This window comes from Enhydra lutris, unplaced genomic scaffold (genome assembly GCF_002288905.1).
Source record: "Enhydra lutris kenyoni isolate GAN:26980312 unplaced genomic scaffold, ASM228890v2 scaffoldscaffold66, whole genome shotgun sequence".
NCBI lineage: Eukaryota > Metazoa > Chordata > Mammalia > Carnivora > Mustelidae > Enhydra > Enhydra lutris.
The window spans coordinates 16,584,276-16,611,499 of NW_019154150.1; the positions used below are offsets into that span (position 1 = coordinate 16,584,276).

A 27,224-nucleotide genomic window follows, 5' to 3' on the forward strand; every position below is an offset into this window, starting at 1 on the left:
TTAACAATAAAGTAGAATAATGACAAAACCTACTGTAATAAAAGTTAATGTGTGGTTTCTCTCTCAAAAGATCTTATTGTATTGTACTCACCCTTTTTTTTGTAAAAGATTTTATTTATTTGTCAGAGAGAGAGGGAGAGAGAGCGAGTGCAGGCAGACAGAATGGCAGGCAGAGGGAGAAGCAGGCTCCCTGCTGAGCAAGGAGCCCGATGCGGGACTCGATCCCAGGACACTGGGATCATGACCTGAGCCGAAGGCAGCTGCTTAAACAACTGAGCCACCCAGGCGTCCCTGTACTCACCCTTCTCATGATGATGTGAGATAACAAAATACCTATGTGATGAGATGATGTGAGGTGAACGACGTATGCACTGTGATGTGCGATAGGCTACTACTGACCTTCTGAAGATGCATCATTAAGGAGGATCATTTGCTTCTGGATCACAGTTGACTGCAGGAAACTGAAACTGAGGAAAGCCAAACCACATAGAGGGAGGACTACTATACACATACTCTCTAAAATCTTTATAAAAGTGAACAAGGAAGGAATTATGTGTTCAGTACTCTGTAATTCCTTTCAAAAATAAAATTTTTATGAAAGACAACACTTAACACAAAATTTGAATTAACTTTATTTCCCTACAGTCAACAACTTCTCTGCATTGAATTTTAAAGCAACAAAGTAAAATAAAATCCCCCAAATGACAAGGTATCGGAAATCCAGATTTAGTTACACTTTATTTGTGAAAATGTTCAGCCATTTTATTGGTCTGTAAAAGAACCATCATCTGGGTCAAAAATGAATTCTATAAATCAAAGAATATTCTACACTTTGGAAAAGAAAGTCAGCAGTAACATTCTCACTGAATATTGTAAATTACACTTTTCTTCATAAAAGGTACATACTATTCTGTACTTTTCCACCAAAAGCAGTGGTAAGTTATGCTTGTTTATATAAAAAAAAGTTATATCCTGTGGCAGGAAAAACCCTTTCTCTTTCACTTTTACTAAACAACTGGAGAAAATTTTCAAGTCTATATAAAGTTGCCTATAAGCTGGAAAATGAACATGTTCAATCTCCATTTATATTTTAGTGCATTTTTTGACAATTGTCACATTTTTAATAAAAGTAAGAAAATGCATATAGCATTAAAGAGTGTTTCATCAAATGCTTTAGGGATTTAAAAAAATGGAGTGGAGGATAAAATCATTGTGATGGATGAAACTATTATAAAATGAGAGAAATCCAGGCAAAGTTTACAAATCCTTTGTCATTTTGAAGAGTCACAGAAAAGGAACTTTGGATACCTGTCTACTTTAAGGGTTTTCTCCTTAATCTTCTGCATGTAAACATAGTGCTAATCTCAGTGATACCAAACCCCATCCTGGTAAGCAACATTCTGTGCAGTTGCCATGCCCTCCAAAGGATATAAATTTAGCCCTTGAATGAACGAACAATGCATGAGATCTGCTCTGTTGAGTACCTGGTGAAAACAACTGCTAAAAGCAGCAATGTGTCAACATAAAAAACTATTGGCATCAATTAGTTACTCAGAGGTCCATCTTTGAAACAGCAGCTTCTTCTTTGACAGAGCAAACAGTAAGCAACAGAAAATATACATTTGATGAAACAATCTTTGCACTGGAGAAACATGAAAATAAATATAGTTCAAGGAAGTATAATTATTTTTCTAATACCTCTTTCTCCGACCTGTACTAGTTTACTGGTTCAAGAAACTCACATCACATTTTGTCATTTGTATTTTACATATTGCTATTTGGGTAATTCAAAGAAAATGTAGGTCTTGTAAAAAATAAAAACATTGACAAGTATGCATGTGCCAGGGACCAAATTAGAGGGTTCTTTGGTGCAATTAGTCCAAATTCTCAGATTTGAAGGATAATATGTACCAATAAAAAAAATCTGCTGTTAGACATTTACAGCAGTGCTCTGTCTTGCTTCACATTACAAATAGAAAATAGCTGTTCTCAATAAGCCAATTTTATTTTTTAAATCAGGCATTGCCAGAAAATTTTGTACATTAATCTGGACCAGTGATGGTTCTGTACCCTCTGTTGTGAAACATGACATGAGCTAAAGGCAAAGACCGGTTCTCACAAGGACAACTGCTTCAAGTTAGGAACCAGAACAGTGTATTTAAACAGTCTTCTTAGATATTTTCTTGCCCTTCTTAAAAACTAGCTTATTTTTAATGTAGCCACGCTTCCTTTTTGTAGTCTAAAAAAGAAAACAGAACACATGATATTAGTGTAGGTTTCCCACAAATTAAAAAAATATTATACACGTGGTTTATAGCATTTTTATGAAGACTGTCTTAATAAAGCCCTTAGAGTTCATCCTATAGCTGGACTTGAACAATCAATGAGCATCAATAATAGCTCTATGCTAAGTATGTTTAGAAATTCAAGGTAAATTAGACTAGGTCCCTAGCTTTAGGATGAAAGCACTTACCACAGTATTCCTCAAATGTATTTCATATATTCCTTACCATTGGGTAAATGAACTCTTTCCTCTCCTCTAAATGCTTAGCTCTAATTATTACTCACATTTCCAGGCATAACAGAATGTAACACTAGACTAAGGAATCAGGAAATGTTAAATGTGGCTCCTGCTTTAGCCTCCAAGAATTAGCTGTGTATTAAAAATACAAAATAACTTAGGAACTTTCATTATGTGTAAAATGATGATGATTGTACCTATCTACAAAAATGAAAGAAATAAAATTACTTGGCATAGTCTCCCAATTTAGGTAAAAATTAAGTACTTAAAAAATGAAAAACCAAACACCAAGAAAAAAATTTCATAGATTTAAAAAAAATAACATTTTTCTAAACACTTCAGGATCCCACTAAAATACTTTCAACAGATGTTTTCTGGTGTAAGAAACAAATCACTACAAATGTGTGTTAGAACTTACTGCAAAAGTATTTGCTGTGGTACAATCTTAGAAGACTAATCAGAGAGACACATGTGTCTGCCACTCTGACACAGCCACAGATACTGAAAAGAGCAAACACTTTTAAATTTAAAGCACTTATTAGAGGCTGAAGACTTAAATACAACTCTTACAGGTGGTTTTAGAAACTTAGGGTAAATGCTATGTCATGTAATTTATGATGTCAGTTTAAAACAATTTATAATTTTTTCTAACAGGCACAAGAATACAAGGCAAATGCAGTCCTTCTTAAGGTTATAAAAATTAGCTACTGCTAACTTGTTCGTAATTTATGCTACTTTATTATTAATTTATAAAGGCAAAAAAGTAAAAAATTTCAGAAGGCACAATTTAAAAATCTTCAAACCAGGTGAAGGAGTTAGTTTCCTTATCATTACCCAAAGATTTCTAACATGAAACCTTTTCTGTAAGATCTTATAAAATGCCCCAGGTCTCTGTAAGTATGTAACTAGAACTCAGCAACCCATGCCAAAAAGTCTTTCTCCAGCCCTGGACTACATACAATTCCTAGTGCCTCAGCCTTGTCAGCTTTGTAGTAGCAGAAGTAAGTTTTCAAATGACTACACAGTCCCAAAAAGTAAAAACTGGGGTGGGGAGAGGAAAGCAAATATTCCTCTAGTGCTAGTATAAAACAGAATATAAAGACATGGAAACCTGAGATTCAAAACCCATGTTGCTGGCTACTAGAATATAGGTTTTGGGCATACAAGGGAGACTAATTTTTATTTATTGATTCATTTACTGATTTGGGGGAAATCATGGGAAGACAAGAGGTCAGATTTAGGAAATTCACTATCATCAGTTAGCAAGTTCAACGGCCTTGTTTCTCAGAAAGGGTAGACTTTAACGGGGCTTAGATGTCTTAGGAATAAGTGCCTTGAGACTAGCAGCATTTATTTTGACTTCTGCACTGATGTGACTCACCAGTTTCTCTGCCCACATGCCTATGAAAAACCAGATCATTTGTCATTTGATGCAAATACTGTTCAGTGAATTTGATATGACTAACACATGCATGGCAGCTCCATGTGACATATTTAAATTTATCAGTCTAGATACAGTGACTTATACCTGACAGAAAATATTAATTTAAAAAGTTTCTATTTATATAAATGATCTATACTTTGAATATATTTTAAGCAATGCAAAGAGAAAGACAACTGCTCTAATGATTTAAAAAAAAAAAAATCCTCACCCAAGCAATGTAAACCTAAGCATCTTTCAAGACTTAAAACTGAAATGGGTCTAATAATTAGTATTATAAGGGTAGTACCTTAATATAGAGAGCAACCTATATAAATATTCATTTTTAGTAGACCATTATAGCAAAGATTAGATCTATTTGGCTTAAGTGAGCAATAATGACCTTCAATAAAATACTTCATATCTTATTAAGTATTTATTACAAAAGGACTAGAATAGTCCCATCATCATAATTCCTGTCTACAACCTTTGTCATGATAATTACATTTAAAAATAATTCTTATGATGATTTTTTAAAATTCAAGACTCTACCAATTCAGACTTAGTTTTTACTCAGTAATACTGTAGCAACATACTAAGAATGGAACATGACAATGCAATGTAAATTTGCTTTGACTAAAAGATGAGAAACCAATCACATTTTTACTTTCAACAAAAGTTCAGAAAGTGATGGCCACAGATATATTTTACTTTCAAGTAAGTCTTACTAATGGGAATGACCCAAACTAAAGCCTGAATACTTCTGGAAAAATCTCAGGTTGGTTCATCGATAATCATGATACTATCCAGAAAAGGCTGTTGTTTGGGCTATCTCAAGTGCTCAGTTTTAAAAGAATGGCCTGCTGCTTACTTTGTATATAAGCTATAGTCTACAAAGATCTGGCAAATGAAGATTTATTAGTAATTTTAAGTAACTGTTTTTCAGACAAACCAATGAACTCTGAGTTACCCTTTTATAGACTAATGACTTCCCTTGGCACCCACCTTCTTTGACAAATACTTCTGTTTTGGGAAAATGTTGGTGACTCGAGGTTTATGGTCTAGTGTTTCCCTGTTATCAGGTGCTTTCACTTTATATATCCTCACAAGCCAGTGTTCTGATGTAAAGGCTTCCTCCAAATGTTTGAACTTAATGTCCTTGTTTCCAATCTCAGCATTACGTGTTCGATCAAAACCTGGGGGTGTACGAAAATCCAGCTGCAAAAGTGGCATTAGTATGAGATGTTAACCGTACTGGAAAACATTCAGTATTAGAAGATAGTAAATGTTATAATCAGAGCAAAACTCTCTCCCTTTAAACTAGGAAAACAGAATCAGAGCAATATATCATAACATTTTTCATATGTTGCTAAGTAGATAGGAAGAGAGAAATTACATACAGCAGAATTAGAATTTCACTGAACCTTTAGAGTAGATGAGCAGCCTACGGGCATAAAAAACCTAAACAGCCAACCAAAGGAAATCCATTAAAGCCCTCTTTATTATAGGTATACAGAGAGAAACATACAGAAGGGATTTCTTTTCTGTTTCAAGGCCTTGCTCTGTCTACTCTCTCAGCCTGAAAGTTCTTCATCCACCTTCATTCTGCTAGGCTGGCTCCTCTCTATCCTTTGGTCTCAGCCCAAACACCAGGGAAATATTTTCTTGAAACTGGTGACTGAGAAGTCTCTTCCATTGTTTCCTCATCTTTTACTCTATAGCATTTACTGCTAAAGTTTTTTATGTATTTTTAAAATTACCTGTATCCTCCACCAGGATGTAAATTGTAAGATGACTTTATCTTATTCAGAGCGTGGCTTTATCTCCCCAGTATTATTTGTTAAATAAATGCACAAGTAAGCAGCGATACTACATCCAGAAAGTGGAAACTATAAAGGAAGTTAGAAAAGCCAAACCACGGGAGGATTTATGAGGAATGAAAAAAGGAAAAAGTGGGGAGAATGGAGAAGATTTTAAGAAATTCTCAGACTAAGTTTATGTTCACACAGAGCATGAGCAAATTCAACTTTAAAAGAAAAACAAATGCTAATGAGGGCATAACTTGTTCTTGCTTATCTATAAGATAGAAAAGTTGTACTCATGTCTTAAACATTTATTATTCTTTAATAGGGAAGATATCAAAATGAATGCATGACTGAAGTATGATTTGAAACTGTTGATAAATTTAAAGGACACACACATGAAAAAGTCTTTTGATGCTATCACTATGACCAGAAAAATAATCTTTGAACCATTTTCTGAGATAGCTAATTATCATGGGTTAAGTGCTTCTTTCTTAACAGGAGTTTAGAGACCATGCAGTTGCCTTCAAAGAAAATCAAAATACAAACAAAACCCTAAATCTTGTAGTAAAATTACTGTCTATTTTTTTTAAGTCACCTGCAGAATATAAATATAGTCAGTCGTTGTATAATAGCATTGTATGGTGACAGATGGTAGCTACAATTATGAACACAATGTCTAAACTTGTCCAATTACTACAATGTATACCTGAAATAAATGTAGTATATGTTGCCAACTGTACTTCCAAAAAAAAAAGAAAAGAAAAAGAAAAAAACCAGAAACAGAAAAAAAGCCACTTACAGAGTATAATTCCAAATGAATAATAATTACCTTGACTCCTATATAAAGTTCAACAAGCAATTTTTCCTCTACCTTATATACAGACAAGGAAAAGAATGACTCCAGGGAGGATGTGACTCGTCTAAGGTTTATATAACCTGACAGAGCCAGAGCTAAAACCCAGGTAGTACGGCAGGAAGTCCACTCTTTTCTTTTTGCCACAAAGTCTCTTTACACATTCACTCATTTTGGGGGCCCTTAAGCTTTTGTATGCACATCATTCTAATATTCTAGGAAACTCTTACCCAGATAGTCCCAGCTAGCTGTGATAACAGAACAGAGATAGAGAGGGTATCAGAAGTGACTATATATTTTGACTCTTTCAGACTTTTTGCCACCGAACAGCAAAGTAGCCTACTTAAGATCATGTGGTTTCCTACCTAGAAGACCTCTCCTTAACAGAAAAATGTCTTCCAAAAGCATGAGATCAAAAGTTAAGATGGCAAGCGAAGGCTGAATTTGAGCCTAATGTTAATTAATATTTTGGAAAGAAATCTTGGTTCTAAAAAAAATTTCCCCCCTAACTTTTTACATAGTAGTTTCAGAAATCTAAATTTAAGGGGGTGTGTGGACTCTTTAGATAGCATATTTTTCTATACAACACAACGAAAACATTCATTATCCTGTTTTCTGGAGGCAAACAAGACTACTTTAAAAATATTCCTTTGAATAAAGATTATAGGAAAACTGATGTAACCAACCTGCATTTCTCCAAATCTGTAGTACGACATTTTATACATAAGGCAATTCAACAACGTGGGGGATCCTGCTTTGTCCACACGGAATTCTCCTTGTGGGGTAAAATAGTCACTTTCCTACAAGAAAAGATATCAAAATTTCTGTGTCAGTTCAATTTAACACATTCAAAGCTACCAGGTTCCCCCCTCTCACTTCCTCATAAAGAAGTAGCTCTTGAGAGTGATCTTCAGAAAGCTATTATTTAGTTATCTCAAAAAATATGGTATTAAAAGATTAATTTATAAATTTAACATGACCTCTAAAAGAAACCTGCAAAAACTATCAAGGGTTTTTTTTTTTTTTTTTTTTTTTTTTTTTTTTTTTTTTTTAAGCTGGGTCTAGAAATCATTTATAAAAAATAAACAAGAGTGTCTAAGAAAAAACAAGAAAAGAACTTTGTTCGATGAGGGAGGGCAGATTTTAAACCATGTTATAAAATCTCAATTATTTAAAAAGAATGGTGCCAATGCATCGTTTAATACCAGGTAGGCTAGCCCTTTACTAACTGCTCCATCCTCAACCCAATTATACCTTTTTAGAGTTTTCCTAAAAGTTATTTATTTTTCCATATGAACTCTAAATAATCAGTTCTTTGGTTGGGGAGGAGAAGGTCTAAAAAAACTGTGGTAGTTTTTATTGGAATTACATAAAATTTATAGATTAACCACTAAGAGGGTCAATTTGGAAATACAGATAGAAATTTGTCTGGGAATTTATCCTACAGAGATATTTATATATTGGCAAAATAATGAGTATATAAAGTTATTTATTATACCTCTGTTTATTAAGACTAAAAACCTGGAAATAACCCAAGTATCCATCAAGAGGGAAAGGTTAAATACATCATGGTGCACAGACACAATTGAGCAACCACTGTGTAGATGTGCAATAAAGGAATGAAGAAGGCTCTCCACATATTCTAATATGGGACGTTCTCCAAGATATATGGCAAACTGAAAAAAGCAAAAACAAAGTATATACTTTGCTACTCGTTACCTGCTTAAATAAAAATCATAAGAAAATAATAAAACATGGGTCTTTTTTTCCCTTGGGGGAGGGGATAAATTCTTATTGTATATCTCTTTATATTTTATTTATTTATTTTTAAAGATTTTATAGGATGCCTGGGTTGCTCAGGTCATGGTCCCAGGGGCCTGGGATGGAGCTGAGCCCCTCGTTGTTGGACTTCTTGCTCAGCAGGGAACCTGTTTCTTCCTCTCCCTCTACTCCTCCCCCACTGCTCATGCTCTCTCTTTAAAAAAATAAAAATAATTTATTTGGGACAAGAGAGAGCGAGAGCATGAGTATGGGAGTAGGGAGGGATAAAAGGAGAAGGAGAAGCAGACTCTCTGACTCCCACTGAGCAGGGAGCCAGATGAGGGGCTTGATCCCAGGACTCTGAGACACTTAACTAGCTGAGCCACCCAGGTGCCCCTGTTTTTTATTTTTTGAATCATGTGAATGTATACTTATTCTCAAAGTTCAAAAATACTCAAAAGCATGGAAACTGGATCATAGGTCACAATTTTAACACTGCTAAAGCAAATCCATAAATGGAAATCACATACTAGAAAAATTAAGATTAATTTAATACAATGAAGTAGTGTTTTAAAATCACAGTTAAGGGAAACCATCACAGCATTTACAGCTGAACAGAAAGTTGGGAGCTTTACTTCATCCCTGTCATATGACATACATACATACATTTTCCCAAAAGTTTTTTTTATTCTGGATCAGTGGTGAATCTTACTCTTGTCTTTTGTCCCTTCATCATGTAACCACAATGCTGGGTGCCCATCCTCTATGAGCTCACAACTGAGAGGGAGAGAGATCTTAGAATCTATGAACGAGACAGGCTGCATGTGATCTGATGATAAACAAACACACAGATGCACCAGAGAAGGGCTTTGGGAGAGTGGATAAATCTGTGGTAGGGAAAGTATTCCAAGAAAGAGAAGAGTATATAAACACAGGTATCACATAAGTCAAAGAAAGAAACCACAAAGCAAACTTCACAGGCTGGAGTAGATTGACGGATGGGAAAAAGTTGAGAGGGACAAGAGGCCAGAAAAATAAAGGAAAATATTAAGGGCTTTACATTCCAAGCAAAGGAGTTTGGATTTTATACCACTGCTTCAGTAGAGATTATTTCATACCAACCCCTAGGCTGAGCTTCATCTATATCCCTACAAATTTTCATAACAGCACCACAAATTAATTACTCCTGGCCTGTCCATTAGTGACAATCTGTGCTACCTTAGTCACCATTATAACACCAGAATCAAGAATGAGACCTAATGCCTCAAGCATGTAATGCTGACTGGACAAAAATAAGCTGCCCATAGCACCAAGCTGACAGTGGCAGGGTTTTAGTTCTAACTCCCATCTCTGATTTTAAAACCCTTAATATACTAAAGGCTTTTAAGTTGGACAACGATATGATCAGTGTCATGTTAGGGACAGGAAACAAGACGGAGGCAAAGAGAACAATCTCAAGGTTACTGTCCCATTTCAGGTTTATAATCATAAGGGTTAGTATCAGAGTAGAAGCAATGTAAATGGAAAGAAAGGGCAGAACTGAGAGGCTGTGAAGGAGTAAAAAGCAAGAGTCTAGAGAGGGGACAGTTTCACAGGAGAGAACAGTAGTATCAGTGAATTTCAAAAATTTTAAACCTGGAAAAATGCTCAATGCTTTACTATTTCAATAAATAGTAAAGTCAGAGTAAGGGACTAATTTAGGGGATAAGATGATGAAAATAAATATGATACAATTAGCAAGGTAAGACAATTACGCGGACAGTGGCAGCTGTCTCACACATGTAGAATGGTCAGGTTTCTTACCCGAATGTCTTTTGGATGTTCCCCTTCAGCTATCCTAACCATCCAGAGAAACTTGTTGATGTCATCACCAGAATAGCCAATAACTCCTCCAAAAATAACCAAAACATAATCTACATCCAGACTTCTCATGATTTTATAGGCTGCTGATTCATTTGAAGACATAGCTTTTCCCACCTATAGAAAAATGAGAATGTGTGTATTTAGTCCCACAGTACACTAAAAATAAAAATGAATGAATATTGGACAGAATGCACCACAAGAGTTCGACTTACATGGAATTCTTTTCTAAGAGATGATTTGTTATGAATTCAACAAATTTACCAAGTTCCATAAGCACCTCACTTACTACAACCAATTATAGCAGGAATGTCAACATCTGAATATATGTTCTAATGTTGTGCTAATAATTAAGCTTCATGGAATTAATATTTTAATATAAAAGCAGGCAAGCTTAAAAGAAATACAATTTCTCATAACTTCAAGGCCAAGGATGACCAGCAATCTAGCTGATACAAATATATTCTTCTCGGTCTACCAGATGATTAGCTACAATGCTAACACAAATAGAACCCATTTGCTTAACATCCATTATCTATTTAAAATCTTTAAAGAACAGAGAGGTGATTATCTTAATTTATGCAAATTACTTACTTAATAGAGTGAACATAATTTACATGGCCATAAAAATGCAATACATTTGGCTTTACATACTTGCAAATAATTTTAATTTAAAAATGGAAAATACAAGTTAAATAATACTTAAGTCTCAGATTTTGCCTGATTTTCCAGTGAGCTAAATTTGTCATGCAATGTGCCAGAAATCAGCCTATTTTTCTGAATGATATTTAAATAAGTAAATACCATTCTTAAAAACAAAGTTATAAGCATACCCTGAGTTTACTTTATTGAATAAATGAGTGAAATATTATTTTGAGAATTCAGCAGAGTACTTTTACCCACATTTTCCCTACTCAAACACAAAGTGAAGCCTGATTGTGAAATACAAAGATTTAGCAAAATATAAAGACTGCGAATTATAAAGATTTATAATTTTTAATCTTTTGCTTATCAAATTCTTACCAGTGCTATGTGGCTGTTATTCCAGGTGTTATTATCCACCAAAGTAGTTCTATTAGCCATTCCAGCTATCTGATAGCCATAATCCCACCAAGACATCACTCGGGCATGTTCATCTGTATTTTGCCTTAGCCAAAAGTAAGCTTCTCTAAAATCATCTAAGATATTCCTGGTGCTGAAAAGAATCACAATGTTCTTTTAAATAAGATCTTAAATGTGAAGAGAATCACTTAAAATCTTGAGGTGCTAAGCCATTAAATAATTTCACATTTTAAAATCCTCAACAACGGGGGTGGGAGGATACATTAAGAGCTAGACCAGCGCTTTTTAAACTGTAATATGCACACAAATCACTTGGCTATCTTAAAAAAAAAAAAAAAAAGCAGATTCTGGTGTACTAGTTCTGGGGCGGAAATGTCCATAGAGAGGTAAAAGAAAAACATGGTGGATTCAAATGCAGAGTCTCACAAACATCATTCTATCTTTGAATTCTATCTTTTGAGATAGAAAAAAAGGATAGGTAAAAAAATCCCTTTATAGCCAAGTTATTTTCTTTTTCTTTTTTTATTTGAGAAAGAGAGTGAGAGAGCACAAGCAGAGGGAGAGGCATCGGGAGAGGGAGAAACAGATTCCCCACTGAGCAGGGAGCCCAACCCGATGCTGGGCTCACTCCCAGGACCCCAGGGTCATGACAAAAGCTGCAGGCAGATGCTTAACTGACTGAGCCACCCAGGCGCTCTGCCAATTTACTTTCTTACCCATCATGATTATAGGACGCCAGGACCACACTTGGACTGGAGTAGGCATTGCTTGTGACCCAGGTACAGTGGACTGCAAACATCATCAACAGCATCAGCATCAACATGGTGACAATGCTTTTTATATTAGGACCTAATCCTTCTTCAGTTTTTTCCTGTTCAGTTACATGTTTCCTCACTTTACCTGCCTGAACATAGAAAAACTGGTTAGACTAATAATTTAACTTGTGTCATTAAGGCACTCAGGGAAAATGTTGAGAGAATGTTAAATCAATTTAATTCTTTGAGAAGGAAAATGTATAACCATCAGATAGTCTTGTGTGGGTGATATAATGTTTTCTAAAAATTATCAAGGTAGATTTTAAAGTCAAAAGTGAATGAGAAGGATTTCTGGGACTAAACCCAATTCAGGAGCTGATCACAAAGTAAAATACCTCTAGTATAAAGCTTTTGAACCCAGGTGCCCTTATGTTTTACTTAAATACAAAGGGAAAAAACAAAACAAAGACAAAGGAGATAACTGGTTATTTTGGCCTCATTCTGGCAACCTTTTCTTTTAAAATCTGAATTTATCATTCTGAAAATGGCAATGTCCACCTATAACTTAGACTTGTAGTAATTTTAGTACAGGAAAAATCTGCATTATCGTAATCTTTCAATTACCAAAGCCTCAAAATAACGGGCTTGTTATTTGGTTAAGATTACAATCCTGTTAAGATTACATTTTTGAAAACAACAACAAAATCCCAAAAGAGTCAGAGTTCTAGATTGCAAGGCCAGTTTAAAAAAAAACCACAAAACATAACCACCACAAATGCAAGAATGTGCTCTATTAACACAAATCCGCATGAATTCTATTGGACCTATAATAAGGAAAGAAAGAACTTCAAAGTTAATACTTATACTGGGAAGTTTCATTCCTTTTTGGTATTTAAAAACCTAGTGAATACTCAAATAGTGAAGCTTAATATGGTCCCTGGACAAGGATGACATGCAAATTCATGAAACATTCCATATTTTTTCATAAAAGGTTCTTTTTTGCCCCCCTCTTGAAAATAAGTAACATGGGACTAAACAAACAAACAAAAAAAAGACAAGTGCCCTTACAAGTTTTTTCTACACCTGCACCAAATATAATCCTGCTGTTACGTGAGAGGTCAAAAGTAAATTACATTATACTGGACAGCCACCTGTTACTAACAAACTAGAGGCTTTTTTTTTTTTTTTTTTTTTAAGAGAACAAGATAGAGAGAGTATGTGTACACACTTGTGCAAGCTGGGGGCACGAGGCAGGGGCTAGAGGGAGAGAGAATCTTAAGTGGGCTTCATGCCTAGTGTGGAGCCTGATGGAGGGCTCTATCTCACAACCCAAGCCAAAATCAAGACAGACATTTAACCAACTGAGTCACCCAGGTGCTCAAGAGGCTTCTTCTTTTTTTTTTTTCTAAAGCTATTTATTCCCTTTATTTTACTTTTCAATCAAATATTTAAAAAGTTTACACTGAATATGGACCTAAAGGATTAATGCTGTACACATCGTTTCAGAAGGGTTTATAGTGCTAAATTTTGTGTAACTAAGGAGAGCAGAAGGTTTTACTCTCAAAAGTGGAGGGGTTTCAGATAAAACCTGACCAACAAGAAGAGAGAATTCCTTCTCTGATTACACTATATTTTCTTCTTCTAAGCTAAAAGACCAAAAGACCAAAGAAGACCCAAATGTTGACACAAACAGTAGAGACCAATTAGAAATGTCACAGGTTGTCTAAATCCTTATTTAATCATTTTTCTTAATATGTATAGTTCTTGCCATGGTAGAAAAATAAAGCACATAAAATTTTTAAAGGCCTTATATTTAGATTCCCACCTTATCATACAAATTTCCTGGGTTTCTTTTATCATCCTCATCACTGCTATCTTCCACAGGTGGGTTTTCCCTTTTCATGTCATCCCCCAAATAGTGCTCAAACACATTCGAGAAGGCAATTGCAGATAGCATACAGACGACCGGAGTCAAAGTCAGCATCAACCGCACCATCACTCCAGCAAAATAGACAGCACTGATTGCATACAGAGCAACTGCAAAGACAAGTTCTCTTATAACACTTCAGAAAATGTCTACAGAAAACTGAACTCAGTATTTAATACTACATTATAAACCAAAGCTAAAAAGAGACAAATATCTCATAAAGAGCTAATTATTTTTAAATTGATAATACAGGCCAATTGATTTAATAGTCATACTCAGAAATTATAAGGCAACTTGACTAAACACTACATATCAACAGTTTTAGGTTAATGTATCATGATTCAAATTTAATTATTATGGGAAAGATGACAATTTAGTATTTGTCAATAGCATCACATATTTGAAAATCCATAGCTAATAGATGAAAACATATTTGGTGAATTAGATTATTAGGCAAAGTAAGTTTACAAAAACAAATAATCTATAAAAAGCCAATGCAAATATCTGGCATAAAGCCTGCTTTAAAGTAGGAATGAGATGAGAATAATATAATTTATTAACCAAAGGAGGAACTTACAAAGTTACTGCCAAGAGACTTAAAAAAATCTTTTTGTGAAAGTAGTTTTTAACAGTCAAAGCTTTCTAGATAATGTGCTAACCACAGGGAAGGCTCCACCAATTCTGGCTAAAGGCTGTATGACATTCAATGGTCATCAGAGCTCTTATATAATTTGAAACTAAATTTTTTCTAACCATAGATTTATTATACTGTATTCTTAAGTGTACAGCTTAATGAATTTCAACATATGTGCACACCTATGTAATTACTACCCATATCAAAATATAGAACATTTGTATATCTCCCTCAGAAGGAACCCACATGCCTCTTCCCAGTTAATAGCTGCCCTTCCTCCTCCCTATAAAAAAAGGTAATCACTATTTGAACTTCTAAAGCACGAATTCGTTTTTCTTTATTCTTGAACTTCTTAAAATGAAATTATATAAAAATGTTCTCTTTTGTACTAGCTTCTTTTATTTACCCATGCTATTCTTTTATTAAATGTTGTCATATACTACATTGTACATCAGAATTTATCTATTCTACTGCTGATAACCTTTGGAATGTTTCTAATTAGGGGCTATAATGGATAAAGTTGCTATGTACATTCTTAAATATGTCCTTTGTTGGATATACACACTTACTTCTCTTGGATATATACCTGGAACTGGGACTGCTGACTAATAAGGGGGGAAAATGTTTAAACTAAGTTCTTCTGAGTGACAGAATATTAATAAGACCTTATCCAAAGTCACTGATCTATATAAACAGGACAAAAATGAATGTCATCCTTGGTTGTAACTCACGCAAGTGCTATTTTTCTCTCCTGACTTTACTCTGGAATAGTAACCTGAGTGTCGCTCATGGTTCAAACATCATACTTGTACAAGTTCAAGTGTGTACGTTACAAATCTTTTTAAAGTTTCAGATTTAAACAGATACTTCTTGTGATGACTTATTCATGTAAAGGTCTTTAGTATCTGCTTATTTTGTCTACTTATATCTTGAAGGTCAAATCTTAAACATTTGGCTTTAAAATAGTTTGAAAATACCACCTTCTTAGTTGGAAATAAATTTATCAGTGAAAAGGATGTTAACTTAAAAGTGATTCTTACTCCATTACAAAATGACTTTACACTGAAATTTGGACAATGGATGCTGCTGTGAACTTCCTCCTACTTAAACATATCTAATTCAGAAAATAAAGACTATGTTGTCAACAAAGTTATAATTTCCAATTTTCAGTCACAGACTATAAGTAACATTAATCTCTCAGAAAACATACTCAATTAAATGAAAATTTTATGTAACTGCTCTAAGTTAATTTAAAGCACTTTAATGAGTATATATAATACCAACTGAGTTTTTCTTCACAAAACACGCAAAATGAGAGGAAATTTATCTTGAATATGCATAGACTCATGCAAAGAAAAATAAAACTTTAAAGTGATAATCTCAATAAAGAAAGTAAGTAATTGTTCCAAATCAAAGTATTTATTAAAAATCTCTTACCAAATACTCTTTCATCGTTGATATTTTTAATGCAGAACCATAGGCCTGCTGGGAAGGTACACACAAGAATATGTAGATCAAAGAAGAAAGATACCCAAGTCGTAGGTTGATGTTCAGACACTGATGCAATAATTGGAATGTGTATTTTTGCATACCTGGCATTTAAAAAGTTAATATTGTTTAAAATTAAATAAAACAGGAATCTCTTTTAGATGAAGAAATTTCCTTTGACTGTAAATATGGTTCCTATCACCCATCCCTTCTTGCTTAAAAGTATATTCCAATGTAACCTACAGATGGAAATAAATCTGGTCCACACTGGTAAACCAAAAATCAATATGCCACTCCTAAAATTGGAAGACTTATCTAAAAGCCAGTTACAAAAGTGTTGGCTCTGACTTTTAATACAAAAGCTTTGTTCAAATAGGAATTTTCTGCAGTTTTGATTAGCATTTCCTACGTTTGTTATCAACAAGTTTCATATCTTTTAGACTTATTACTAGCAGAAATATCTTATCCTGTAAGATACCGTATTGCCACAATACCTTTCTTAACAAGATGGCACAAAGGCAGGTGAGGGAAACCAAAAAGAGAGAACAAATTGTTCCTGAAATACCCTGAGATTCCAAAATAGTCAATTAAATAAGAATGACTTATAAAAATTTGACCTAATAATTTAACCTAATAAGAATAACTGTCTATGACCAGGGTTCTTCCTCAAACTTTTTGGTGATCCACAGGCTGATCTCTTGAAATATGTGTCTAAATGTTAGCTCAGTCATTTATATATAAAACGCTTATGCCCTTAATTAGACCTGGGCATGAGCCTTTTTGGTATCACACCAAGCAGGCCCAATTAGTAAGTTGTTTATTGGCAGGTTTACTGGGCCACATAGGGAGTAACAAAGAAGAAAAACAGTGGGAAGAGGCAAGAGAGATAAACTGTCATCAACAGATTACATTCTTATCCTCAGGAAAACATTTAGGGACAAAAGTTTTATTGAACTAGTTGTCTCATTTAAAACTAAAATTTTTAATCATTCCATTTTACAGTAGCACTCTTTAAAAATGCACAAATATCCTCTAATGTATTTGATAGACTAAAAATATCAAGGAACTTAGATAATGTGGCATTAGAAAAACTACAGAAAAACTATGTGTTTATAACACAGAACCTTACGAATTAAAAATTAAGTACTACTAAAAAACGGAATGGTTAAAAGTCAATTATTAAAAGGGTACAAATGTTACCTAGAGTGTTTTGACAAACAGAACTAAAATAAGGAGCTGACCACGTAGAACAGAAAGGTATGACTTACATATATCGTACTACAGGTGCACTCTAAACAGGAATTTTAAACAAAGATAAATTCCAAAGGATGATTCAACGTTAAACTAGCATATGCTAGGTACTTCAGAAATGTTGCCCAAGTACTGACAGAGATACTATAATACAGCAACAGAGGAAAAAGTTATTTTAAAATAATATTAGGACAAATAACTTATCTGCACTTACCCAGTGTCCCACAATGAGTAAAACCTGCCACTCCATGGTGCAATGTAACCTTGGAAGGAAAAATGTAGAGGAAATCAATCTGCCTTTTTATTGTTTATGTTAACGTATTGTTATGGAATGAATGTAAATTACTATTAAAAGAATTTCAGTTTTCTTTTGTAGGTGACAACATATTTCATACACCTGGCAGTCAGATAAAGTAAGGTTAGTAATCATATAAAAACAAATATCTATGGAGATCACATTTCCAGAGAAATACAAGTTGACAGATAAAATTATAGGAAGTTTTCCCATTCTTCTTTAAACTTCCAGTTCACTAGTTAAATAAAGCTAAGACATTAAGATAACATTTGATAATTTACAAAGGGGAAAGATGTCTAAATTATCTAATCTAGTATGCCAAATTTAAATAAAGTGCAAAAATGATTTTAAACATTCTTGCCTTCACTCTTGTCAATTAATCCTTGATTTTGAGCTAGGCTAGTACATTAATTTGACCTTTAGAGAGAAATCTGATTTGTTTCCAGGAACTAATGAAGTCAGGATTAGAAAGTCACTCAGAATCTAGACGCAGATGGAAACTGATTTGGTTGAGTGTTTAAAAGTTGGAAAGAGTGTATGCACACAGAGTAGGGCAAGCTTATCGTAGCTAACTATGGAAACTGAATTTTATATCCTTTGGGGGCTATTCACCTATCAAGAGAAGGATGCTTGAAAGTGTATTTATTTGGGACTGAAGCACTAAAATTAAGATATAGTTTTAAAAAAAAATCACAATTTGTAGTGCTATTCAGATTTTAGAACCTCTGATTATTATTTTCATATTGTTTGTAAGGAATACAACTACAGTATTTAACCTAGTAGGATAAAAAGAAAATGTACCAAATTTGTAAAATAATTACCTTTTGGAATAATCTAAAGACAAGATTCACAATCTATAGGTGATGACACCTACCTGTATAAGTCAAATAGATGACACTAAGGAACACAGCACCTGCAGCTAGTGATACACCCAAAAAGAAAAGGGTCTGGAACTCTTGTTTTGTTAATCGGTCTCTCAAATACTGCAAGAAAGCATAAGCTTGCAGCAATGCAAACACACCTAATTAAAGAAAAGGGTGATATAATCAACAAAGCACTTTTCCAAAGATACTTAAAAAGGTTAAAGAGCTTCTTCGAATACTCTGTATCAAACATATCAAAGACTAGTCATTTCATCTAACCAACATTTCCTTTGTCAAAGAAATTATATATTTTTAAAAATGATCAGAATCCCCACATATGGACCAGATATGAAAAATCTCATTTCAGTAACTAGAGCCCATTTATCACATTACATTCCTCCCTTATTCCATATTTTAGTGATATGTTTTCTAGGGATAAAAAAAGTAGAACTGTCATTACAAAAAGAGACCTAAGATTTACTGAAGGATACAAATGACTTGTATCAGAAGAATCCTGATAGTTACTCTTTATAATTGAGTGACAGGATGTGATCTTAGTTACACACTTATATAAGACTCTAAATTATTGAATATAAGGGTGAATGCTAAATTAGAGCAGTAACAGCAAAAAGTATTTTTTGTTAAAATATATAAAACAGGACACAAAAGCACTAGGTGTAAAACTAAAAGACATGAGAGAATCCTAAATCCATATGGCATATTGATTTTTCTTTTAAAAATTTATTTTTTAGAATTTTAACCATTTTAGAATGATTAAGTATAATCAAAGACTTAGACTTCAGAAAATATAATAACCCATGTAACAGATATAATATAAACAAAAATATAATAACCCATACAACTGAAGTTTTTAGGTGATTGTGTATCTTCATACACATTACTATAAAGGGGATATTCTCAAAACTGGATATACATTTCTTGCATATAAAATCAACTTGGTAATTTTATAATATCAAATTAGAAATGTAAGTAAAAGTATTCATAAAGTGCTATGTAACAGTAAGGTGTGGGTTCTTAACTTTTTTTGCGGGGGGAGTTCAAGATTCTAACTTAGAATCTGATAAAAGCTATGGAATACCATATCAGAGTTAAATATACTAATATTTATAAAATGCTACAAATAAAATTACTACCCGCAGACTTCCTGTGGGTGTCATGGACCTTGTGTTAAGAATCTTTGTTAAAGTTTTATTCAAAGGTCTCCCATTACCTTGTTAATTGTGACCTAGACTAATAATGGCAAAGTAGTCTACTCATATGGAAAGGAATTGTATTATTTCATAATCAATATAAAAGCCATTAATTTCAGTTAGTAGATAAAATATTTTAGGGAGATGAAAGGGACATAAAAATAAAATGCTCCATCTAAATTTACTGAAATGCAGAAACTCAGTATACAGATACACTGTTTAATATTTGTTTAAACCAAGTGTATGTTATTTAGTGTTTGCAAATAACATGGATTGTGTAAAAAGGAATATTTTCCCTTTTCAAAACAACAGTAGCTGGGAAAATAGGCACATTTCGGAACACAGTATCAGAAAGTTAAAAAAAAAAACCTATGACTTCATATTTTATAGTGGCAATGTTTTAAAACCAGTAAGATGAAAATTAAAAAGAAAACGAAAAAAACAATTCCCTTGAAGGCTGGCTGGTTATGCATTCATATATTCTTTAGAAAAAGAAAAACAGATATTTTTTCATACCAGCAGCTGCCATGTGTTCACTTGTCCTGATTGGCTGGAATCCCACAAAGGGTATCTGCATGGATAATATTAAACCCACAATGTAGAAAGTGCTATATGCTATAAAGACAAAATAGGAAACAAGGATAATTTACTACTACCATTAAGTACTTCAAACATAAATGTATACAAATAGCTCATATTTTTAGCAAAGTTTTAATGAACCTTATTTTAAGAACAGAATCTTGAAATGACTGCTCTATTTGATATATAATTGCTAGTTAATTGCATATTATAAATCATGAAAATTCTTTCTACCAATCTTTAAAGTACTTTACTTTAAAAAATATCATTTAGAATAGTTTAGGAGACTGGTGCTGCTTTCCTTTTCCTAAAATGGAATCAAGTTTTCAATCTATCAATAATAACTGACATACCTCAGAAGCTATATAATATATAACTAATGAAAAGCTATTCCTACTGGCATTAGTCTGAAGCATGACCTAAAGAATACTGATCCTCATCATATACAAATAGCTGCTATCATCTCAAAACTCTCAAGTATTCCACATCTTTTTTATAGTCTAACACTTTACTTTGTACACTACCTCTCAGTAAGAAACAAAAAAAACCCTCCCATGTCTGTCCACTAAGTTTTCTGTCATAAAAGAAGAAAAGGACAAAGTATACAAAAGTCAAGCCATTGAACAGACTAGTTTCTGAATTTACTAGGGTCTAATAAAGGAAAACCATTTGCTCTTGGCATCAAGCATACTATAGTATTCTTGGCTTGAATATCAACATAAATGTAGGGAAATGGGGAGGGATTAGAATTTGTGTAATAACTTGTTTTGCATTTAGGTGTTCGCAGATCACTATTTTGATTAAGTTCATTACAGAGACGTTAGAATTGGGAATCATTATAATCGGAAGTTATTCAGAAATGAAGATAAAACCCAACTGAAGTAAGTCAATATGAAAATTATTCTATTTATAATGGAAGCTTATTTACATCATTTTATGAAACATAGTCCATAGCTGTTGGCAAATAAACTATTCTATTAGGAAAAAAGACTGTGGGTGTAGTTCGGAAGAGAACTGTTAAAAGTATATCTATCCAAATTCTACACTATTCAGCATTCAGCATACACTTATCTTTCCCCCAATTTAGCTGAGAAAGAATGTTTATTTGGTTTCAAAAGAAACCCATTTATGGAAGGTAAACCATGGGATAATGGTTCAAATGTTAAGCTGTCTCCTAATCTGTATGATAAGAGAGGACTATAGTGTTAGGAAAAGGTAAGAAGCTCAAGTTAATTTAATAGGAAGGACCAGTGTATGTGAAGAAAGTTTCCAATATGCTCAAGATAATGGAGTACTGGTTGTCTAGAGGAGACTACAAAAGTAGTCCACCTAATAATGCACATTCCAGAGGTATTAATGATGGAAGGAATTACCTTCAGTGAGGTATCTGAACACAAATGCATAAAAGGTAAGTGAACCAGAATTTCTATATTATGTGACTTAAACTGTCAATCAATTTGGTTAATGGGCTTTCTAGTATCAGCATGTTTCTATCAGTGTTGTGTAGATGCCATGGCAGAGTCACTGAGGCAGAATCAGAAAAAAATGGTAACGAGCGATCTTGATCTTGAACAACTACTTAAAAAATTTTCAATTTTCTCACTATAGAATGAGGGGTTTGGACAAAAAGATTTGTAGATCACCCCCACCCTAACAATAAGAACAAGATTCTATGACCAACAGGCCTTTTATTAGACACTTACTACTGAGAAATCAAACCTTAGACAAATACTGAACACACTAAGGCACAACTAGAAAGGCCAGGCCTGGGAAAACCTTATGTCATTTACGTATTTTAATTATAGTTAAGTCTACTTATGTCCGAATAGCATCTTCACCCCTTAGGCTAGACTTCTCTTATAAACACTAATGAACACTGAATGTTTTAATACTATCACAGAATCTGGATTAAATATGATAAATGGCACATGATCATGATAAATAAAAAAAACCTTTTTAAAAAACTTGAAGTGATATTTATGTATAATCATTTAAAAGTGAGTATTTTAGAGGTATTTAGTACATTCACAAACGGCTCTCTAGTCCCAAAATGTTCTCATCACCCCAAAAGAAAACCCCACACTCATTAAGCAAGTGCTCCCCATTCCCCCCATCCCAGTGCAGATAAACACAAATCTTCATTTGTCTCTATGGTTTTAATTTGCAAGGTAGTATGTTTTTTGTTCTAGAAAAAAATAAAAAGTAGGAAGTCTCTAGCCCATTTACTTCTTTAAGTCCCATTTTCCAGAAATAATTACTAAAAGGTATGGTGAGCACACATAAACATATCCATATTCATATTCTCTCTTCAAACTGGACTATTACTATGCTTGGCAATGTAAAAGCGTAAGCAACCACGTGCTTGGGAACTATCAAAGTTTCCTCTCAGTTTCCTGCTCAAGTTCATTTCCAGACTTATTCAAAAAGAAGAATAAACCTCATAATAGTCTCAACTCAGTTTATGCAAATCCACAGACACGGTCATTGGTAAAGAAAAAAACTTCATATAGAAAAAAGATACACTAGAATTCAAGCCATTTAGTAAGAGTGATGGAGAGTTGTTCAAGAAAAAGAACCTCAATCTCAGAAAACATTAAAAGACCAGGTGGGACTTTTATTTGTATTACTTTGTAAACATCGGTTAATGCCAAATAAAACTGAATAAATAGAAAGAGGTAAGTTCAACAATATTTTGCCTTTGAATGCCCTTATCCATATTAGATATGCACCAGTGATACAAAGCTGGTAAGTGATATATACAATAATCCAAAGAGCAGCATTTTCTTCTAAGAGAACTGGATTCATGTTTTCTCTCTTTTTATATTTTTTGGATCACTGATCCTGTGATGTTTACATAGTGGGATATATGTTGCTCCTCACAGAATTTTTTATTAAAAAGACAAGTATTTCCATTAAAAAAAAGTCAGGATTACTTGCCAGGTAATATAAAATATCACAAACTCAAATTGTTTAATATTGTCCTTCTCCTTGACTGTGTAAAATTAAATACACATTTCTGTACCTCATTTTAAGTTCCATTTACAAAGCCATGTTTTAAGACATAGAAAAGAAGAACTAGATATACTTTGGTAGAAAGAAATAGTGAAGTGACTCTCAATTCTTAAAAATAAATAAAATTTTCACTAAAGTGAAAACATATTTTGTTGCTTTGTAGAATAGATGCTTTGTACAATAGCATCTAACACTGTGTTTAAAAATTACCTAATTAATTCATTCAAATATAAACTTTATGTCATTATGGTCAAGGCATTCTATATTAAGATCAACTCTATCCTCTAAGAGGTATGTAATTGGGAAAATCAGAGATGTACATAACTACAATACAATGAAGCACATCAATGAAAAAACCGTGGCTCTATAAAAACTTCAAGGAGGGAGAGATCTCTTCTTGCCATCAGCACTGAAAAGACAGTGGACACCATCTCTACCATCCTCTAATGTTCTTAGAAGACCACAACAACACAAACCCACAGATAGCAATCATTCCCCACTAATTCTTCCCATGAACTTTCTAAGGAAACTTGTTCAAATAACTTACTATCCATATCTATCACAACTTTCTTTTTTTTTTTTTAAAGATTTTATTTATTTATTTGAAACAGAGAGAGAGAGATCATAAGTAGGCAGAGAGGCAGGCAGAGAGAGAGAGGAGAAAGCAGGCTCCCCGCTGAGCAGAGAGCCCGATTCGGGCCTCGATCCCAGGACCCTGAGATCATGACCTGAGCCAAAGGCAGAGGCTTAACCCACTGAGCCACCCAGGCGCCCTATCACAACTTTCTATCCATCCATGCTAACCTACTTCTCTTACCCTTTGAACCAGAAGAACAAAGCGTACCATCAAAGTAGAGAACTCTAAGAAAATGCACGATGCCAATAATGTTGTAAATCATTTATTACATCATGAAAACGTTACCACACTGCCATCCTGTGGAAGCACAGTTCCTGGCATTCACTACTGCATATGATATTCCCAATATGCTCGAAGAATTCCAGAAAAAACTGTCATTAGGTATCTACAAGGTATACTAATCTGTTTGGTTATTTCTAGCCAAAGAAAATCTCTCTGACTTGGGTCAAATGCTAATCTTTTAAACAGAGCCTAAATGTCTTTTACTGTTAAAATACTTTATTTATTCTTTATCTAAGGGTATGTATGGGATAAGGACAAAATTATATAGAAAACTACGGCCCTTTACTTAAGGCACACAGATGAGTTGTTCTATAAAATAAAGGTACTGAAACTTCTGATTCAAGCTCCATTAAAATTTTAAGTTTTCAAGAAGCCCTCATCGTTCACCAAACTAACCTTTAAGTACCTTATCCCTGACAAAGCAAAGACTTAAGTCGATGGTACTGTTTAGACTTATAAAATACTGTTGTACTTCCTTTTATTTAAAGTTGGAAAAGGTTTCGTGAATATTGCATTTCCACTAACTATGATCCACCATTAAATCACCTTAGCATTTCTGAGTTCCCTCATCTCCTGTTTGATATTTAATGGAAAGGTCTAACAAAATATTCCTTTGCCATTCTGCTTCTCTCTCAACCAAAACAGTATTAACCAAAAGAAACACCATGGGGAAATATTTGAGAATCCAACCAATTTTGCTTTATTAACAAATATGATTGAAGGACTATAAAACTATTGAAGCCTTTTAATAAAGATATTTTATTACTTGATTACTGTGAATCCTGGGTAAATAAGCAGGATGAAGAATGGTAAGAAACTTACAAGATATGAATTAAAGTTTAGAACTGAAAAAAAAAACCCATAAAAATATGAATTCTTAATGATTAACAGACATATATAATAAGGAAAATAATTTCTCTTTTCCAAAGATGCTGCTCATCATTAACTATGTAGAGAATGGATCTTTGTGGTTGTTTTTCTTTTTTTTAAGATTTTATTTATTTGAGATAGAGATAGACATTAGAGATTGAGAAAGTGAGCGAGAGCATCAGCCGAGCCCAGAGAGAGAGGGAGAGGGAAGAGCAGGCTCCCCACTGAGCATGGAGCCTGACATGATGCTTGATCCCAGGACCCTGCAATAATGACCTGAACTGAAGGCAGATGCTTAACCAACTGAGCCACTCAGGCGCCCTGAGAATGAACCTTTGAAACAGATATTTTATAAGATCGATTTGCAAAAAGCAGCAATGACTTGTTCCAAACACTTGACAGAGAGACACCCAATATAACTTTTAAGAATAGCATATATATTTCATACGGATACCTAAAATAACACCAAGGATAGTACAGGAGAAAATAAACAAACATACATCTGAGTTTGAGTTTTATTTCTGTCATGTGAAAACATTACTCATTTAATTTCTGCCAATGGTTAATAAGTTACCTAAGTACATTAAAATATAAAGTGATTAAAGACTATATGAAGAACTGATGAAATATAAGTAATTTTTACATAACGTAAAAGTATCAGATGATGTTCCTAGATAAATAATTAACTCCTTTAAAGCTAAGATTAGGTATTAAACTTAATATGCAAAGAAGCAGTAATAGACAAATATCAGTAACCTTAATTCACTCATAAACTAAGTAAAATAAAGAATTTAAACCATGCAGATTCAATGTTATTACTAAAAAACTAAGCAATTTAAGTTCTTCTTAATGTAGCTCTTTCTTAATGTCAGTTAACTATCACTAACTAGGTTTCTAAATTTATATAACTAATATGACTAAGACTCTGTTAATTTATACTACACAAACAAAAATTTTCTGGACTATGAAACAAAATTCAGTAAGAACAGATCCTTAAAGGAAATCTAATATCTATTCTTCTAGATAAGAGTATGAAATGATTTACTGCTTCCGTACAGTTTGTAGAACATGAACATTAATTGTTTCTATTCACTGAAGAAACCTTTTGGATTAAGCTAATGATTACTGCTAAATCATAGGTAAGACTCTTGTTCTATATATCCTAGGTCTTAAAACAAGAAGACAGTAAAAGACTAATCCTTTGAAAACTAAATAATGAGTCATATTAACAATATAGATGGCAGAAGCATCTTCAAGTGCACATGTAGGTATAAAATTTCCCCCCCAAATAAACTTTAAAGTACCCACTGAGAAAGTTGTAAAAGGAATCCTTATTATATACTAGTCTAAGGAGAATTTTCCCCTTTCTTTCCTCCAATAATTAGTTTCAATGCCTACTACAGGACAGTCATCTGGAAAACTCACTTTATGGAACTAATATTGCAATTTCTAACTTTAAAATGAAAACTTCACATAAAAATTTAGGGGGAAGGGGCAATTATGATAGTTCCTATTTGTCTGTCTGCTCTTGGCTTATGTTCTCTTGAAGGTATAATAAAGAAGAGAGGCAAACCAATTAATGCAAGATAAAACATCACTGATAAATTGAACATTCTAGATAGCATGGGAAAATCATGCTTTAGTAATATATAGACATATTCACACCTTATAAAAATCTATTTATAGGCTATAAATGTAATCTTTCATGTGGTAAATATTTACCAGCCATAAATATAAAAATGTATAACCTTTTATTATTTCAATATCTCAGATCTAAATTATCAAAATGATTTTAGTTTATTTATATACTGAATCCCTTTTAGGAGTCATTTTGTAATAAGTAACTATTTAGAGTAGGTTTTTAAAGACATTCTATTACCTATAATTGTGTATCAGCACAAAAGGCAAGGACACCACTTTGATATTTAGCATTTCTAGCCCATAAAATGTTATTGGCAATTAAAAAAAAAAACATTTCTGTATAAGAAATATAATTCTTATGTTGTTTTTCGAATTCTCAGCTGATTTAGAGATGGCATTTTAGAAAAACTATTCTTTGTTTAGGTGTAATTTTTTTCTTTTCTGGGTTTTCATTTATTTAACTGTAAAATGAAGGTTAACTCTAATTTCTTGGGAAA

General features: G+C 33.4%; 1 protein-coding gene across 1 annotated transcript in view; it reads right to left on the bottom strand.

Moving 5' to 3' along the window:
- Positions 1–608: 608 nt before the first annotated feature.
- Positions 609–27,224, bottom strand: part of LOC111159066 (STT3B, catalytic subunit of the oligosaccharyltransferase complex) — a 97,023-nt gene continuing 70,407 nt past the window's right edge. The window contains exons 6-16 of the mRNA XM_022521445.1: positions 20,223–20,321; positions 18,507–18,653; positions 17,552–17,600; positions 16,036–16,190; positions 13,863–14,074; positions 11,999–12,186; positions 11,244–11,415; positions 10,164–10,337; positions 7,286–7,399; positions 4,947–5,159; positions 609–2,239 (exon numbers count right to left, since the gene is read on the bottom strand). Coding sequence (XP_022377153.1) covers positions 2,159–2,239; positions 4,947–5,159; positions 7,286–7,399; positions 10,164–10,337; positions 11,244–11,415; positions 11,999–12,186; positions 13,863–14,074; positions 16,036–16,190; positions 17,552–17,600; positions 18,507–18,653; positions 20,223–20,321 — 1,604 coding nt within the window. The 3' untranslated portion in view covers positions 609–2,158. The remainder of the gene's footprint in view (positions 2,240–4,946; positions 5,160–7,285; positions 7,400–10,163; positions 10,338–11,243; positions 11,416–11,998; positions 12,187–13,862; positions 14,075–16,035; positions 16,191–17,551; positions 17,601–18,506; positions 18,654–20,222; positions 20,322–27,224) is intronic.